This window comes from Talpa europaea (genome assembly GCF_964194135.1).
Source record: "Talpa europaea genome assembly, chromosome: 10".
Lineage (NCBI taxonomy): Eukaryota > Metazoa > Chordata > Mammalia > Eulipotyphla > Talpidae > Talpa > Talpa europaea.
The window spans coordinates 19659654-19676355 of NC_140077.1; the positions used below are offsets into that span (position 1 = coordinate 19659654).

Here is a 16702-nt window from a genome sequence, read left to right on the forward strand (position 1 = left end):
TTTTTGGGTCTTGTGTTAGGTGTCAGTTGACTTTTACAAGGGCTTATAGGGAGGGGGTCTTCAATAAATGTAGTCAGCACTGTTTTCTGCATCCAGTGTGGTTGCATTTCTCACCCAAGAGTAATCAAAATCATTTGCCATCCACTCTGACCTATTTAATGAGATGTCTCTTAGGGGACATGGCAGAGATGAGAAAGATACATGGGTTTTAGAGGTTTCAGGGCATAGATTCCAATTGGGATGGTTGTGGTACAGTTTAAACTGAATAAATGATTTAAATTTTGGACAGTTTTTCTGCTTTGTAAAAGCCACAGCCACTTTGCTGTAGTGACCATTGGTTCAAGCATGTTGTGCTTTGTAGGGACAAATGTGCAGTTTGTGGCAAAAGCCTAAAAATGACAAAATTGTAAATTTTTTGTATATAAATTGGCTGTGACCTATGTGTTAACTGTTTCTGTAATATTTTTTCTTTTTGAAAATGAGCGGGTGTGGTTCAGGGATGGCACTTTGAATAATGTAAATCAGTGAAAGGTGGATTTTCTTTTCTTTTTAGAAATGTTATTTTTAAAGTGCCTCCCACTGAGGGGTAGGCCATGACCACTTTGGGTACCAGGCCTAATTTCATAGGACTCTGTTGGAAACTGCAGTCATTTCTGGAAGTTAACCTCAATGCAGGTCAGCATGTGAAATGTTAATTTTTGACATCTGTCAAAGTAGGGTTCAGGGATTAATTAGTCCCAATTGCCCTCTGATCAGTTGTCCTTTACTTTCAGGACCTGTTACTACTACTTTTATTAAATCAGAGTCTTTAATTCTTGCATGTTTATCTATTTTTTAAAAGAATGAGCACACTTTAACCAATGACTTACGGTTATCCCCCTCCCTCCAACAGATTCTGAAAGCTTCATGTATTTTAATTTAAATTTGGTTCTGAGCATGAGGCTAGCAGGTAATCTCTGCAGGATTCATTATTCATCATGGCTGGTTTAATTTCTCCATAGGTTCTTAACAGTTGTTTGATATCTGCGTCCCTGCAATTTTTTGTATCAGCTGTTTACCTTTGAGGTGAGATGGGAGGAACAGAGAAGGAAACTTAAAAGATTTTCCATCATAGAATTCCATCAGTGTAGGCTTTGGGAGAGTCTTAAAGCATTGTCTCTAATGGTAGTCCAGGCCTGTGATTTGCTGAAATGAAGGGAGTGAAGGAAAGAAAGATGATGATTTTCAGGGTAGACACCTTCAACTGATAAAAGGATTTAGTGTGTTGCAAAATGTATCAAGGACTAAGGTGAAGATTTCTACAAGATAATTTAAATGACAATGTCATTGGTTTTCTCTTTACATTTGGTGCAGTAGTGGACAATTAATAGCATTTTGTCTGGAGGATTTCAGGGTCAACCAATGGAATTATGATTTTTAGCAAGTTTGCTTATGGCTTTATCTTGACTTTTAATAATCACTTTAGCTGGTCTTCTGGTCACAGATGCTAAGACAGATGTCCAGACATATCTTTATCACTGTAGGATCATTAAGTGCTGTTATCTATGGTTAAGAATATTTATTAAGGTTGAAATGACATTTCATTGATTGTTCTAGATCTCAGCTCAGTTCCTGTAGAAAATGAACTGTAAAACTATCAGAAGACCAATGCAAGAGGCAAAATAAAACTTGAAGTGAATGTGTGTGATGGTGTATTGTGTAAACCTACTCTATTTCTTCTTCCTACCTTTTCTCTTACCCTTCATGCCTCACCTACAAGCAAATAGTATTCTCTGTGCCTATTCAGGGACTGGATCTTGAAGGCAGTCCTCTCCCAGAACCATCGATTAGAAAAGGACTTAAAGATTTTTCTCAAGGCAAGGCTTAAGACTAAGGAAATGAGACTGGTTTTGCTACACCACTCTCGTCACAGTTAAACTTACGTGTAGTTTATGGTGGGAACTAATTTGAGTTTCCACCATGTAACAGTGTAAGTGACAGTTTGCCTAAGCCTTTGGCCGTAAAGTTAAATGGGGGGAGTATCCCAAATTATGAGACCTAGGAGTCCAAGGCAGAAGAATGTGCCAGAGCTTACTGGGATTTATAAACTCCAAATTCTAAATGTGCCAGGAGCACCAGTCAGTTCACCCTGTACCAATGTCCACACTACTAGCTAGCACCAGCATCCAGTCAGGTGCCGAAGCTCAGAAAATGTCTGCCATCTGTATAGTAAGGTGCAGGCTAGGCTGGAAGTAGTCCTAGGAGAGGTCTGAGTAATTCTTGGGGAAAAGTCTTGCCTGACCCTCGGAGCAAAGGCAAATCCGAGCGTACTTCTTTGGCTTTTACTAGAAAAACATTGCCCTGAAGCTGGCCTTTGCTGGGGAAAGGTCGGAAAAGTTTCTGCATCTCCCCTTAAGGAAACTGTCCCCGGGTTAGAGGAGTGGGAGGCACTAAAGGATGCGAGGATGGTCATCCCAAATCCATGCTTCTGTGATGCTGCTTTTCCATGTCGACACAGTTCCGAGGCGAGGTCAAGGGCTCCTCCTAGGGGAGACTGGGCCAAGAAGCCCTGGACCAGTCGCCTGTCGGGGTCTGTGGTGAGCGGCTCCTTTAAGAGGCGGGGCCGAAGTCGCAGAGCGTCCCCGGCTTTGTACGTGTCGGGGGCGGGGTTTCATCACGGCCCTTGCAGCATGGCCGCTGGCGCTGCCGCCGCCTTGGCGTTCTTGAGTCAGGAGAGCCGAGTCCGTTCCGGGGGTGTCGGGGGTCTGCGGATCCCGGCTCCGGTCACGATGGACAGTTTTTTTTTCGGTATTGGGGACGAGGGTGGTGCTGGGGCGGTAAGAGGCAGGACTGAGGAACAGGAAAGCAGACCGTTGCACGGCGTGGGAGGGGGCTGACACACGGCAGTTCGAACGAAGTGGGTGGCGAGACCCCTGCCCCAGAAATGCGGGGCGGGGCCCAGGGCTGTGCTCCCCAACTGTTCCTGTGGAGATGTGGGCGTGTAAATGGACTTTAAGCCCTCGGCTACACGTGTTAGAGGTTTGGTGACACCTCTCCCCCCCCCCGCCCCCGCCCCCGCCCCCGCCCCCGCCCCCGCTCCCGCCCCCCTCCTCCTCCTAGCGCGCGTACACATCTACGTATCTCAACGTATTTCTTCCAGGCTGTGAGCTCTCTGGCCACACCCGCTCTTTCACCTTCAAGGTAGAGGAAGAGGATGATGCGGAGCACGTGCTGGCTTTGACCATGGTGAGGGGAGGGGGTAAAGGGAGAGACTATGACTAGCTCGACCTTAGCAGGCGACTGTTGGACCTCTAAGCCCACCCCACCTTCCACCCTCCACCCCTAATCCCACACGGGCGGCCCCTCTAAGTGATTTAGCGACTGGGAAAGTTAGGGCTGATATCTCCACTGGCGGTTTTAACCCTCTCTTGGAGAGACCCGCAGTACCTGTGTACCGTTCGCAGCTCTGCCTCACCGAGGGGGCCAAAGATGAATGTAATGTGGTGGAAGTCGTGGCCAGGAACCATGACCACCAGGAGATTGCAGTCCCTGTGGCCAACCTCAAGTTGTCCTGCCAACCCATGGTGAGTTCCCTGGCCATACCTTGGGAGGGGACATAGGATTTGAGAGCTTCAGAACTCACAATAAGATGGAGTGGGGCAGCCCTTCATCCTTGTCTTCCTTCCAGCTCAGTTTGGATGACTTCCAGCTCCAGCCACCTGTAACCTTCCGCCTGAAGTCAGGCTCTGGCCCTGTGCGGATCACAGGGCGGCACCAGATTGGTGAGAGCTCGCTCTTTTTTTGCCTCCAGTGGATTTTCCATCAGGTTCCTTATTTTTGCATTCCTGCTTCATTCCAATGTTATCTCTTAGTGCACACATGTGTGCTCGTGCACACATGCCTTGCATGATGTGCCCTCCACTTTCTGTCTTACTCATGCATACCTCCTTCATGGAACCCATCCAAGCATCTTCTGCTCCAGGGATGTGGATTTCTTTGACTTTGTCACCCACGTTAGTATCTGAGGTTCTTATCTAAACCATAAGCTCCAGGAGGTCAGGGTTCCCAGGACATGAATAAATGACTTATGGTAAGAAGGGGGTGTCTAAGTTTAATTGCCCCCTCTTTTTACTGCTTGTGTATCCACCAGTTTCTATAAGCAATGATCTTTCTGAAGAAGAAGAGAGTGAAGAGGGGAGTGAGGAAGAAGCAGTTGAATTGTGTCCCATCTTGCCTGCCAAGAAGCAGAGAGGCAGGCCCTAGCCCTCTTTGGTGAGTGGGGGGAGGGGTACCCAGCAGGGTCTGGGAGTGGGCAGGAAGAGATGAGAGCCAGATGCTGACCCCTTGTTTACTCTCCTCAGGTCACCTAGTTGCCTGCCACATGCACCATGTTCCTGTACAAGTTTCAAGAATTTCAAATGTGTCTTCTCCATCGAAGAGGAGGGATGTGGGTTTGGGTTCTTTGGGCGGTGCTAGAAAACAGAGGGTCTTGTTCTCCATAGGCCCAGTTATTCTAATCTAATACATTTCTAGGCCTCTTTTTACTCCAGGAGCGGAAGGAACTTTAAACTTCTGTCCTGATGTCCTCTTCCTACTTGCTTATGAGTTTGAAGGTCGGTGTCTGAACCTCAGGACTACACGTTTTTAACACTTTTTACATTTTTGGATAAAGTTTGAAATAAAGTGGTGTGGAGTTTTTTGCAACATATATGTGTTTCTGCTGGGGTGGCATTCCCCTAGGGACCACCAGGTGGCATTGTGGCAGCACTGAGGGTGGGCCTGGGCCTGGTTGGGGGAGGATGAGAAAATGTGGGATCCTGTTATCCTCTAGGGCCAGGCCAAGCCTGGGCCCCAACTGCTTTGCTGGAAGAGGACCTCCCAACACTAAGCCCATCCCCAGTCCCTACAGGTGGGGGAGGGCCATTCCAGGAGGTTATCAGCATCCAAACAAGGGGTCTGGGCCTCTGTCAGCACTCAGGCTGATGGGCAGGGGGGCAGATAAGGGGGCTTAAGCAGCCAGAGGAATGTGCATCCCTAGCCCCATGAGGGGGCTCAGACCCTGAGAGGGCCTGTGAGGGGTAGGGCTGAGGCTGGTCTTTGCTTTTTCCAGTCTTGCAGGCTCTCTTTGAGCCTGTCTGGGCCCTTAGAAACCTGATTCCAGGGGCCAGATGGAGGGAGCTGGCCAGATTGGGTGACAGGGAAACCAGAATCCGGGTGGCCTGGCATATGGGGGCAGACAGGGCCCCTGGGATTCAATCTCCTGGGCTAAGGGGTCCCTACCCCCCAGCACACAGCCTGATCTAGGATTCTCTGTGCTTGGAGTCAGGTGGTTCTGGGCTTGGCTACTGCTGTGCCAGGAAGAGAAAGGGATGTATCTGGTGTGAGTATGAGTGTGTATGTGAGTAACTGGGGTCAGCAGTTCAGCAGCTGTGTTGATGGGATGGGGGGCTGTGGGATCTCAATGCCCCACAAACAAACAAACAAACAGAAGGTTACCTCCTGAGACTGCCTGGGGCCAGACACACTGAGGATGGACAGACAGTGCTTGATGGGACCAGGCCCACTCCTTCCCACACCCCTTGCTGGGCAAATGAGTGAACAAGTGGGAGGGCCCCCTTGATAACAGGAAGGACCTGGTATTCCACAGGTAAGGCGAACTAAAGGGTGTCCCAACACCACCAGAAACGCTCCCTCTTCAAATCCCTAGAGATTTCTCCCTACCCAAGATGAGGCACAGAGGTCCAATTTTTAACCTTCCTTTTTCAAGTTGAGGATAAAGGAAGATGATCCTTGTGTTGCAATGATTGGGGTCGCAGGCCCATTCTCCAGTTTTCTGAAGTGCTCACCCTGGGAGCCGGGGTGCTGGTGGCAAGCCCGCTTAGGATCAGCCGTTCACCTTCCCGCAGCCGTTCGGGAAGGAAGGGGAGGTGGGGCTGGCGCCCTCTGGTGGGTGAGGTTGAAACCGCCTGTGGCTGTGCGGCCGCCCTCGCCGCTGGTCTAGGGGATCCAGGCTCGCGCTGCGTACGGGGGCCTGCTTCCAGCGAGCGTCGGGGAGGCCGACTTTCAGGAACACGTCGCTAAAGTTAACTTTATTCGTCCCTTCGCTCGTTCCCGCATTCATTCACCGGAAGAGCCCGCCCTCCTCTCGCCTACAGCCGCCAAAGCCTCGGCACGTGCTTGGCTGGAGGCGCGGGAGACGGGCTGAACGCCGCGAAAAGCCGAAAAGGCGTCTCTCCGAAAGCCTTCCCAGCTCCCCACCTACCCCCCGCGCGCGGCCCCGCCCCGACACTCTCCTCCCCTCCCCTCCCCTCCCCCCGCGACTGGTGCCCCCTTGTGTTCCTTGGCTGTTTCCTCGGGCCGTGTCCCCGCGGGGCCCGAGTCGGCGCCGAGTGCCCTCCTGCCCGCAGTGGGGGCCCAATCCACATCTGCCCCTTGGGCCAGGCGCTTCCCGGTCCGACGGGGCGCGCCGCGCCCAGAGCTGGGGGCTGTTTTCCTTTCTCTCCAGCCGCCTCTCCACGATCCCGCCTCGCGCCCGCCCGGCACACAGTGGGAGCGCTGTCACTTCACTTTAGCCTCGGGGCGCGGAAGGTTGGAAACGTGCGCCACGGCTTGCAGACCGCTGGAGGAGGGGCAGGCCCGTGGGGGGGGGGGGGGACTCCCAGACTGGGGCCCTAGAGCTTAACGCAGTCTCGGCGATTTGCATTTGAACGGTAGGCGGAGAGCCCGTGACGCTTTGAACGCCGAGCGCAGGAGGCGCGCGTTGGTGCTCTCGGCTGTCCGGGTGGTCAGAGCCGCTGGATTTGAGGGGCCCGGGTTGGGCGGAGGGGCGAGAGATGCGTTTGGAAAGAGACTGAAGATGTGTGTTTGGGTCCCCACGAGGGCGTGTTTGCAGAGAGGGACTGTTTGTGTTGGCGAGGAGTGTGTGTTTGTGTTCTCAGGAGGCGAGGGAGTACGTTTGTGTGTTTGCGGAGTGTGGGGCAGCCGAGAAAGGTGGCCGGGCTGTCACTCAGCGATCTGGTTGACAGGCGCTCCCTCATCAGGGCTCAGGAGCTCTGATTGCAGATTCGAGGAAACAAAATAGCAATTGTAATTACGGGGGTTGATAAGATAAAGAAAGGAGCGAGCTGGCCAGGAGGCAAAGGAGCTATCCTGTAAGGGAGAGAGCGGCCTGCTGTGGCCTGGATGGAATATTTGCATCTGTCACTCACTGGGCGTTCCCGGGCCCACCCGCGCCTGTTGCTGGGGTATCCCCATGCTACCCCTAAGAGATACGGACTTTTGAGGAGATGAGGAGGAACCAGTTCCTGGGTAGTTCTCTATATGTAAATGCATTCTGGTCCTACAAGAGGCCCCTTAGCCGAAGTTAAGGTGTCAGTACTGAAACCCTGACCTCCACACTTGTAGGTTCTAGGGAGAGGGAAATGTCTGGATTAAGATCACTAAGGTTCATTCAGCCCAGGGCCCTCAAACCTTTTGCAGCTACAGAACCAGGGGCAGATGCTGGTCTGAACCAGGTTCTCTGGCCCCCACCCCTATTCCAGGAACACAGAATAACTCTGGTTGAGACTCTAGAACTATATACACACTGAGCAAGAGCTGGTCACCCAGACCCTTGCCTGTGTCCAGCTCACAGCTGTACTCATCAGACTGTTTTCAAAGGACTGGTGTCCCTGGTGGGGAGAAGGCCTTTCCCCTCCATCTCTTAGCTCATTCATTCATTAACACACACAAACTTTTCCAACGGCTTATTCCTGCAGGCCATGAGGTTAAGATGGTGAGCATCTTGCCTGCTTGAAGCAGCGCAACTGGAGAGGTAGAAACTCAATAAACCCCCTCACAGGCCTGTAAGATACAGAGCAGTTCAACGAAGGAAAAGGGCTCTCTAGGCTGTGGGTACTGGAGCCCACCTCATCTGTCTTCTGGCTAATGGGCCTACCTCCCAGGGGGCTGAGAGGAGACAGTGCAAACCAAGCCTTTAGCAAATACAAGTGTTCAATAAATGGTGGTGTTTATTACCTGTTGGGAGGGAGCTATAGGTGTGTGTCCCTGTGGAAGCTGTACATGGGATGAAGCCCCATCATTCATTCATGGATTACTAACTGCAGAACAACCCTCCCCGCTCTATGCCACCAGCTGCAAGTAAGACATGGCCTTTGCCTGGAGGGCTGTGTGGGAAAGAGCCAGCTGAGTGAAGACTCCTGGAGGGGGGGTCACAGGGGCTCAGGAAGTCTACTTTTAAGAGGAGGGATGGGATCTTGGGACAAGTCCTCTGTTTCCCCATGGATTCAATGGATTCATGGTGCAGTGCTAGCATGATGACTGGGAGTGGGGAAAGGTGGGGCAGAGAGGAAGGGGAAGTAGGTGTGACTTGCCTGGGCTGCTGGACTGGGGCCTGCCTCTGTCTCTGGGACCATCCCAATTCCTCCAGCCCTACTCCCAAGGACCCACGGGCGGGGAGAGAGCAGTGAGGAGAGAAGGTCATGGGCAAAGGCAGCCACTGGGTAGGGCATCCGTGGCTCCACCTGCTCCTCAGAAGTATCTATCCCAGGGCACCTCTGCCATCCAGGCTGTTCCCAAGGACGCACCCTGACTTAGTGCCTCTGGAAGACCCTGAGGTAAGCAATGCAGGGCTGGGAAAGGCTTCGACAAGTCCCATCTCCTTTGGTTCTCACCCCCTTCCTCCTCAGGTAGTTGACACAAAGCCCCAGCCTAGGTCTAGAACATAGAACATAGTAGAATGGCAAATACCTGTTAAGGGCGCAAGTAATAGGACTCTGAGAGGGAAAGGCTGGGTGCCCTGCATCTGTCTCTTTCCCAGGAAGTACTTATTTCTTCCGGCTGCTTAGAGGGGAGGACAGTGACTGTGGGTCCTGCCAGGGACCTCTGGGCTTTCCCACACAAGTGGCTCAGGATTCCTCTAGAATTTCAGGCTAGTATTTGTGTGTGGGCCTGGGTCTGGGGTAATGGTGACAATGGGGGAAGGAGAAGGAGACATTTCTCACTCTAGGAGAGATAGGCCAGAAGAGGTACTCAGCAGAAAGAGGGCGTCTTGGGACCCCATCACACACCCGCTCACTGCGGGAGAGGGGGGCGCACAGCCATTCATTCCGGGCTAGCCTGCCTCCAGGGGACAGGCCCCGCGGAGGACACAGTAGGTAGCAGAGAGGTGCCCAGGAGCTGGAGTCATAAGCCAACAGGGCCCCGCGGTGGAGACCGGGCACCTTCAGACTCAGGCGCACCGGGCGGCGCGAGGAGCCCCAGCCGAGGGTCTCCAGACCCCACCAAGTAGGCGACCGGCGATGCCTCCATTCCCGTGTGTCCAGACACCAAGAGCGCGCGAGGGGACAGGTCGGGGATGGGGGAGGCGCCCACACCGGACGCCCCGGCCCCTCCCGTCGGTTCCCAGACCCCTCCCCTAGCTCAGACCCCCAATCCTAGACCCGCCGGCCGCCCCGCCCCGGGCCGCCCCGCCCCCGCCCCGGGCTGCGTCCGGGCCCCAGCTCCCAGCCGGGGGCTGCGGGCTCCGGCCGCCCGCCCCGCGCTCCCCCCTCGCGCCCGGTGCGGCGCCCCCCGCCTCCACCCCTCCCCCTCCCTTCCCACCTACCCACCCACCCTGCCGGCCCGTTACCCTCCCGCCCGCTCCGGCGTCTGAGCAGCCAGCGGCCACCGGCTCCGGCAGCGGCGGAGAGCGACTCGGCGCGGCGGGGCGCGGGGCGGCGCGGGAGCCGACGTTCCACGGGGCCCGCGGTGCCGCGTCGGGGTCGCCGCCGGGGTCCCGCGCGCGAGGCTTCCTCGGCCGCCGCCGCCTCGGCTCGTCCCTCCGCGGCCGCCCGCGGGACGGCGTGATCCCGCCGGGGCGCTCGGTGCTCCGGGGCCGCGCGCCATGGGCAGCCCCCGCTCCGCGCTGAGCTGCCTGTGAGTAGGGCCGCCGCCCCCGCGCCCCCGCGGGCCCGCGCGGCCGCGTCCTCCGCGCTCACCCCGCGCCCCTCTCTCTCCCGCCCGCTTTTGTCTCCCGCAGGCTGTTGCACTTGCTGGTCCTCTGCCTCCAAGCCCAGGTAAGGCGCGCTGCGCGGAGGCGGGAGCCGGGCGGGCCGGCGGGGCCTCGGGCTGGCGAGGTCGGGCTGGGGCGCGAGGAACGACCCCGAGGCCGGGGCGGCGGGGCTGGAGGGAACCTTCGAAAGCCAACCCCAAACCAGCCCGCGGAGGGGGCGCATCCCCCGAGAGGTAGTCCCGTCCCGGGGCGCACGGCCGTGAGTGGCGACGGGAGAGCCCGAGGTCTCGGAGTCCGGCGCTGTCCCCACGCCTCCTGGCCAGGTCGGGGCGGAGGAGGAACTCGACGGGCAGCCTCACCTGGCCGCCGAGGGAAGGGGCCGCCGGGGCCCCCGGGACGTGCGTTGTCAGAAGACGGCAGCGGGGACCCACCCTCGGCGGCTCTCGGGGGAGGCTGGCGGCGGGCGGGGGTCTGGCCGAAAGATCAAGTGCCCAGGTCTTCTGCGCTCTCAACATTTGCTCCGTAAATTTGTCTTTATAAATGTCAGGCGTCGGGGAGCGCTGACGCCCTACTTAAAAGCGCCCTGCTCTTCTAGGAAGGCCCGGGAGGGGGGCCTGCGCTGGGCAGGGAGCTGGCTTCCCTGTTCCGAGCTGGCCGGGAGTCCCAGGGTGTTTCCCAACAGGTGGGTCCAGAGCCTCCCCATCCCGGCTCATCCATGCTAGGCTGGGTCTGCCCGACTTTCCTGTTGGGGGGTGGCGGCCTGAATTGGCATGTGGGGGGGGGGGATCCCCAGCCCCTGCCTGCTGCCTGGGGCAGTGGAGGGGGGGTGCAGGGCTATGGGGGCCACTCAGGCCCCTGGGCAGAGTAGCATTATAATGGCGTGTTGTGTATTTTTCAATTTCCTAAAGGTAACTGTTCAGTCCTCACCTAATTTTACACAGCATGTGAGGGAGCAGAGCCTGGTGACGGATCAGCTCAGCCGCCGCCTTATCCGGACCTACCAGCTCTACAGCCGCACCAGTGGGAAGCACGTGCAGGTCCTGGCCAACAAGCGCATCAACGCCATGGCAGAAGATGGGGACCCCTTCGGTAAGGCTGGCGGTACTGCACAAGGGTACACGTAGCTTGTGGATCACCCCCCTTCCCTCTGTGGGACTGCTGTGACCGAACCCATCAACCCATCGGCCCCATCAGTGCTGGCCTGGGCAGAGGTCTGCAGGCTCACTGGCTCAGAAAGGAAGGAGTTAAGGCAGAAAAGCATCTTAGGGGTCAAGCTGGAGAAGAGAGAGCTGGGAAAGGGACCTCAGGGAGTACTTGGCCCACAGGTGCCCCTTCCCTACCCGGCAGATGAATGAATCCAGGAATCTCCCTTTACACTTCCCCCTTTCATGCACCCCTCCCCAGCTGCAGGTGGAGCCTGAGAGTTCAGAGGGAGGGGGCCCAGATTTCAGGGAACCTCCTGAAAGAGGATATGTCGCCAGGGCCCACAAAAAGAGAGTGGGAAAGAGAAGGGAGAGAAATCCCCCCAACTCTCCCAGCCTGGGGGGTGCTGTGAGCCTTTAAATACTTTGATCAACAGTGGGGTCAGTTAGCATGAGGACTGGGCTTAGAAAGGGGCCCTTCCTTCTCCACACACCCAAGAACCCAGGAGGCCAGTCTGAGCTCTAAGAGGGGCTCCCAGCTCCCAGTGGGGTGGTAAGTATGGGGAGCTACTGGCGCTGAGAGGCTGAGGACTGATTGATTTCTTAAACATTCAATAGTCCTGCCTTGAAAGGAGGCCAGTTTCCAGAGTCCTGGATGTACCGAGAGAAAAGCAAGCCCTCTGGGCGGCTGGTGTTGTTTTTAGAGAGCGATTATTGTGAGTTTAAAAACCTTTAAATAATGACCAAGTTAAACAAGCATGAAAGGAAAGGGGAAGACTCTATTAAAATGTAATAAAAAGGTGAGGCATTTTAAGAGCTAAGGAGAAAAATGAAGAATGATATAAAACAGAAAAAGAACAAGGCTTTTTTCAGATGTGGAGTTTGAAAGGAATTGCAAGTCTGTAAATGTTAAAAAAGAGGTTCAGGATTGTTCTGTATGAATCTCTGGAGAGACCCCCACGTCTGGCAGAGCGATTAAAACTCTTCTTACTTTCACCTTTTTTAACATTTCCTGAATACTTTCTCCTCTTCTCGAGCCAGTTTGGGGGGATCGAGTATGTCTCGCTGCATTTTTTCTGCATCGACGTAGCTGACTTCCCTTTAAAGCTGGAGAAGGAGACATAATTTTCCTGGGATAAATCTGTCACTGGGGTGGAAGAATAGGTTTGAAAATGTTAAGCTTTCCAAAAACCCAGTAGAGAAAGCCGCTGCAAACTGTGGCTCTGGCTGCCCAGATTCATCGGGGAAGGAGAGTGGGGGCTCCGGCGGCACTGGTGGGGTGGGTGGGGGTGGGGGCGGCCTGCCCGGTGGCCGAGCTCCCCTGCTGGGCTGGCAGGGCCAGCCTACCGTCCCTTTGTCCCTCCACACTGGCTGCTTACTGCCCTTCTCAGCTTCCGAGGAAAGGGAAGGAATGCCTGCTTCCTCCTAGGTCTGCTCCTTCAGAGCCAACGGTCCAGCAGTCTTGTTCTGGGGAGGGAAGGAGCGTCCAAGGTGGCCGTGGGGGGATTCTTCATCAGGCACCAGAAGACTGATGCCCACTTCCCTCCTGACAAGAATAGGAGGCTGCCCAGGTTCTCTGGTCCCTGCAAGCCCAGCGGGAGGAGAAGCTGGAGGCTCCAAGAACAGAGGCTTAGGGAATACAGCCAGGGCAGGGCGAGTCCCGGGGAGAAGAGGAGAGAGTTCGCAATGCTTCCTTACAGGCCCCGGGAAGGGGCTGAGGGCCTCCTCCTTCCTCTTCTGCCCCTTTGGCCAGAATCCTCAGAGTGGGATCCTCTCACCCCATCCCAGTCTGTGTCCTTCTGGCCCTTAAAAGCTGCATCTCCTTGTCTGGGAGGCAGACCAGGAGAGGGATGAGCAGGCTGGCTGGGTCCAAGAGGAGGTGGGAGGGGAGGTGACAGATGCATTTCCCGGCTGACTTGAAGCCAGACTGGGGACTTGGCCACTGGGCCCCGCTCTGTGCTTGTGTGAAGGGGAGTGGTCACAGGCTGGGTGGTGACGGCTGCCTTGCTGACCTTGGTGCCCATCCCACCCCCTCCCATTAGTTTCAGGGACAGAGAAGGGGCCCCCATGTCAGTGCAGGGTTGGAAAAAGCTGGGCTCTGCACTAGGGAGGTCAGGAGACCTCACTATTCACCCTCCTTTCTTCGGGACAGACTCAAGGGAGGAGTTGAGGAGAGAGGTGGACAGTGATTGGGGCTTCTGTGGCCAAGTGGTTGTCTAAGCAGAGCGGTGAGGGGAAGAAAGCAGAGAATTCAGCGCCCTGTCTCCTGGCTGAGAGGGAAGCACCCCTGATTTTCTCCACACCCCCCTCACCTACAGAAAGTGTTTGGGCACTGGGGTGAGACACCCAGCCGTTGATATCTGAACACTGGGGTCAGGGACGGAGGAGACTGGGCAGAGGTAGGTCTTCCCAGCTAATGTCTGAACTTCTGGGAAAGCAGAGGACTGTGGGCTGCACGTGTGGGGAGAGCTGGCCCCACCTCTGCCACCTTCTCAGCCGAGCAGGGATGGGTGAAGAGGTGGCAGACTGTGAGTTAGAGCCTGAAGTGCCACAAACAGGAGAGTGCTTTCACATGGGGCCTCCGGACTAGAGGTTGCCACTGCACCCCACATGCTGGTGGTGATACGTGGGGCCTGTGGGCATAGCAGTTTGAGTCAGAAGCCTCAGCAGAGTGCTTTGAACTGGCAGTGGGACTCTGGTCAAATCAAATTTTGATGCCTCAGCATTAAGTCATTATCCTCTGTTTTTAAAGAAGGTCTTTTTGGTTTGATGGCCCCAAGGGCCCTCTGCAGAACTCAATGTATACATGATGATATCATCCACCCCCCACCCCTGAGCACCCAGGTGAGGGGCTTGAGGCCCCAGGCTTGCACAGCACATTAGTAGCTAAGCTGGGACCAGAGCCCATGTCTCATGTGTCTGGACCTGGGAGCAGGTGCTGTTGAGATAGAGGCCAGCAGGTGAGGACATGGCACAGTTGGGGTCAGGGGCTTCCAATAATCGTCCCCTCACCTTCCCCCACAGCAAAGCTCATTGTGGAGACAGACACCTTTGGGAGCCGAGTTCGAGTGCGAGGAGCTGAGACAGGCCTCTATATCTGCATGAACAAGAAGGGGAAACTGATTGCCAAGGTGAGGCCCCAGAAGGAAGATGGAGCCTGGGGGGACTCGGAGGAGGGGGGCTGGGCTGGCTGAGCTCCTTTCAGATCTCGACAAGGTGGGCAGAGAGATGCAGGCCCACCTTGGGGTTACCTAATGACGAGGGGGGGAGGTGTAGGAGAAGGAAACTGCTTGAGGGATGAAAAGCTATAAAGGTAAAGGAGGAAGAAGGAAGGCCAGGGAAGGAGCTGGGGGGGGGCAGGGGGTGGTAAATTCCATATATCTTTTTAACAAATCGCCAAATTGCTTTGCTATTATGTCCAATTACATGGTACCAGCATTTGGAATGTTCAGTAAGCCGCAGGCCCAGCCCCTCGGCAGAGCTCTGAAATGGCCCCATTAGTCACGCTCCTCTCCAGCCCTGAGCTCCCCGAATCCTGAGTTTCTGGGGCTTGGGGCTCAGCAGCGCCTCACAGACCTCCCCTCCCCCATAGGGTGGCAGCCAAGGTGCTGGGGAGTTAGAATCATGAGGGACCGAGGGGGGCAGGTGGGGAAACGGGTGCTAGCAGCTCTGGCCAGACTGGTGGGCAAGAGGCCAGGGCAGACAGGGTCTAGGCCCTCTCTCTGCCTCTCTATGTGGGTCTGGCCCCTCCGTAGACAACCATGTGTCACTGCTGCCCAGGAGGACAGGAAGTTGCCGGGTGGGCTGCGGGCTGTGAGGGATTAGAGAGCGGGTGCCCGGGCAGGGGGTGGGGCTGCAGCTCCTGCCCACCTCGCCATCTGCTGGGTGCCCACCTGCTGTCTGGGGCCGCCTGCCCTCTGCCTCTGATGGGGGGGCCGCCGGACAGAGCCCAGTAACAAGAAGTCTGGCTCCCCTACCTGCAGAGCAACGGCAAAGGCAAGGACTGTGTCTTCACGGAGATCGTGCTGGAGAACAACTACACGGCCCTGCAGAACGCCAAGTACGAGGGCTGGTACATGGCCTTCACGCGCAAGGGCCGGCCGCGCAAGGGCTCCAAGACGCGGCAGCACCAGCGCGAGGTCCACTTCATGAAGCGGCTGCCCCGGGGCCACCACACCACGGAGCAGAGCCTGCGCTTCGAGTTCCTCAACTACCCGCCTTTCACCCGCAGCCTGCGGGGCAGCCAGAGGACTTGGGCGCCGGAGCCCCGATAGGCCTGCCGGCCCCTCCCCGCAGCTCCCCCCGACGGAGACGCTCTTCTCGTGGGAGCAGAAAGGAGAAGCTCGAGCGGGATGAGGTCTGCGCTCCTGAAAGCTGGGGCGGAGTGGGGGAGCCCCGGGTTCTAGTTGTTGATAATTGTTTGCCGTTGGGTTTTGTTTTTGTTTTTGTTTTTTTAAACAAAAGAGAGGCTCTATTTTTGTATTCCACTTGGCTGTGGTGTCTGTCTTCTTCACTCTCAGGAAGATCCCGTGGTGGCCTAGCCGGGACTGGGGGCAGGGGGCTTTCTCTAGCCCAGCAGAGGTGCTCCCCAGCCCCGGCACCTGCAGGGCAAGCTAGCCAGGCAGAGACACACTCCGCTGCACCCCCAGGAGGGGGCGGGAGGAAGGGGTCCTAACTTAGGTCAGGTCTTTTACGGGTGGGTGTCAGCGGGGGTGGTTGTGTTCTAGTTACTATTAAATGACTGAAATATTTATTTAACTCGCGTATGCAAAGTGTGTGTTGGAGAGTGAGTCCTGCCAGGGTGCTTGTGCTCCCCCTGCCTGCCCCACCTGGTGGGCAGCGGGGAAAAGTAGCCAACGGGGTTCCGAGCTCCGATGCTAGCCTCCCTCCAGCGTAAGGACCGTAAGCCGGCCGGGCCCCAGCACTGTTGCCAGAGGGATGTCCCGGGAGGATCCAAGCAGGGAGAGGGGCAAGAAGAGGCTCTTAGCTGGTGCTGGGAGCTCAGACATGGACCTTCCGGGCCTTAACGGGGCCGCTGCTGACACCCCCCAGTCCAGCCCTGAGCCAGTCATGATGACTCTGTAGGGCCAGAGCTGCAATCACGGGTTCGATGTCCAAAAAAGTGCCTTCTGTGTGTGCCTCCGGTTTGTGGGAGACCAGTTGGAGATTCAAGAGGTGGTTCTTTCTGAGTGTCGGCTCCACAAAATGAAAGCAAAGAACAGCTGTTAGGACCTAAGGTGGGGGAGTGTCAGGGTGGGGACTGCCAACGGCGGTGTTGACAATTGTGACACGGAACAGGTGTTAACTTGGGGCGATCTGGCTCAAGAGCTGTGAGCCGAAGGTGCTGAGTTCAGGTGCAGCGGAGGAGCCCAGGGCACTGTGCTCCGGGGAGCGGCTGCTGACGGTGGAGACAGGGCTCAGAGGGAGGTGAGCGGGGACAGCAAGGGACGCACATGGACCAAGAGCAGAACTCAGATTCTGGCCGAGAGGAGAAGCATCAGGTCATCGGTCAGAAGGACTAGCCCTTGAGGGAGGAGTGCTGTGGAGGAAGAACAGGTCGGGCCATGGCATTGGTAGAGCAAGTCTTGGT

The 16702-nt window shown here is 56.2% G+C and overlaps 2 protein-coding genes across 5 annotated transcripts; both read left to right on the forward strand.

Annotated features, from left to right (window-relative positions):
- Positions 1-2669: 2669 nt before the first annotated feature.
- On the forward strand, positions 2670-4451 carry NPM3 (nucleophosmin/nucleoplasmin 3; the record flags this gene model as incomplete). The annotated part of the gene is made up of 6 exons (XM_084244813.1): positions 2670-2787; positions 3140-3225; positions 3444-3563; positions 3668-3761; positions 4130-4251; positions 4341-4451. The coding sequence occupies 5 exons, from the start codon at positions 2670-2672 to the stop codon at positions 4240-4242; spliced, it is 531 nt and encodes a 176-aa protein (XP_084100939.1). The 3' UTR covers positions 4243-4251; positions 4341-4451.
- Positions 4452-9862: 5411 nt separating this feature from the next.
- FGF8 (fibroblast growth factor 8) lies at positions 9863-15684 on the forward strand (the record flags this gene model as incomplete). 4 transcript variants are annotated; one of them, XM_084244991.1, is made up of 6 exons in its annotated part: positions 9863-9894; positions 9998-10034; positions 10566-10652; positions 10879-11059; positions 14137-14243; positions 15096-15684. In XM_084244991.1, the coding sequence occupies 6 exons, from the start codon at positions 9863-9865 to the stop codon at positions 15384-15386; spliced, it is 735 nt and encodes a 244-aa protein (XP_084101117.1). In that variant the 3' UTR covers positions 15387-15684. The 4 variants fall into 4 exon arrangements, with proteins under 4 accessions (XP_084101117.1, XP_084101118.1, XP_084101119.1 ...); XM_084244992.1 differs by having other exon boundaries at positions 10912-11059; XM_084244993.1 differs by lacking the exon at positions 10566-10652.
- Positions 15685-16702: the final 1018 nt, after the last annotated feature.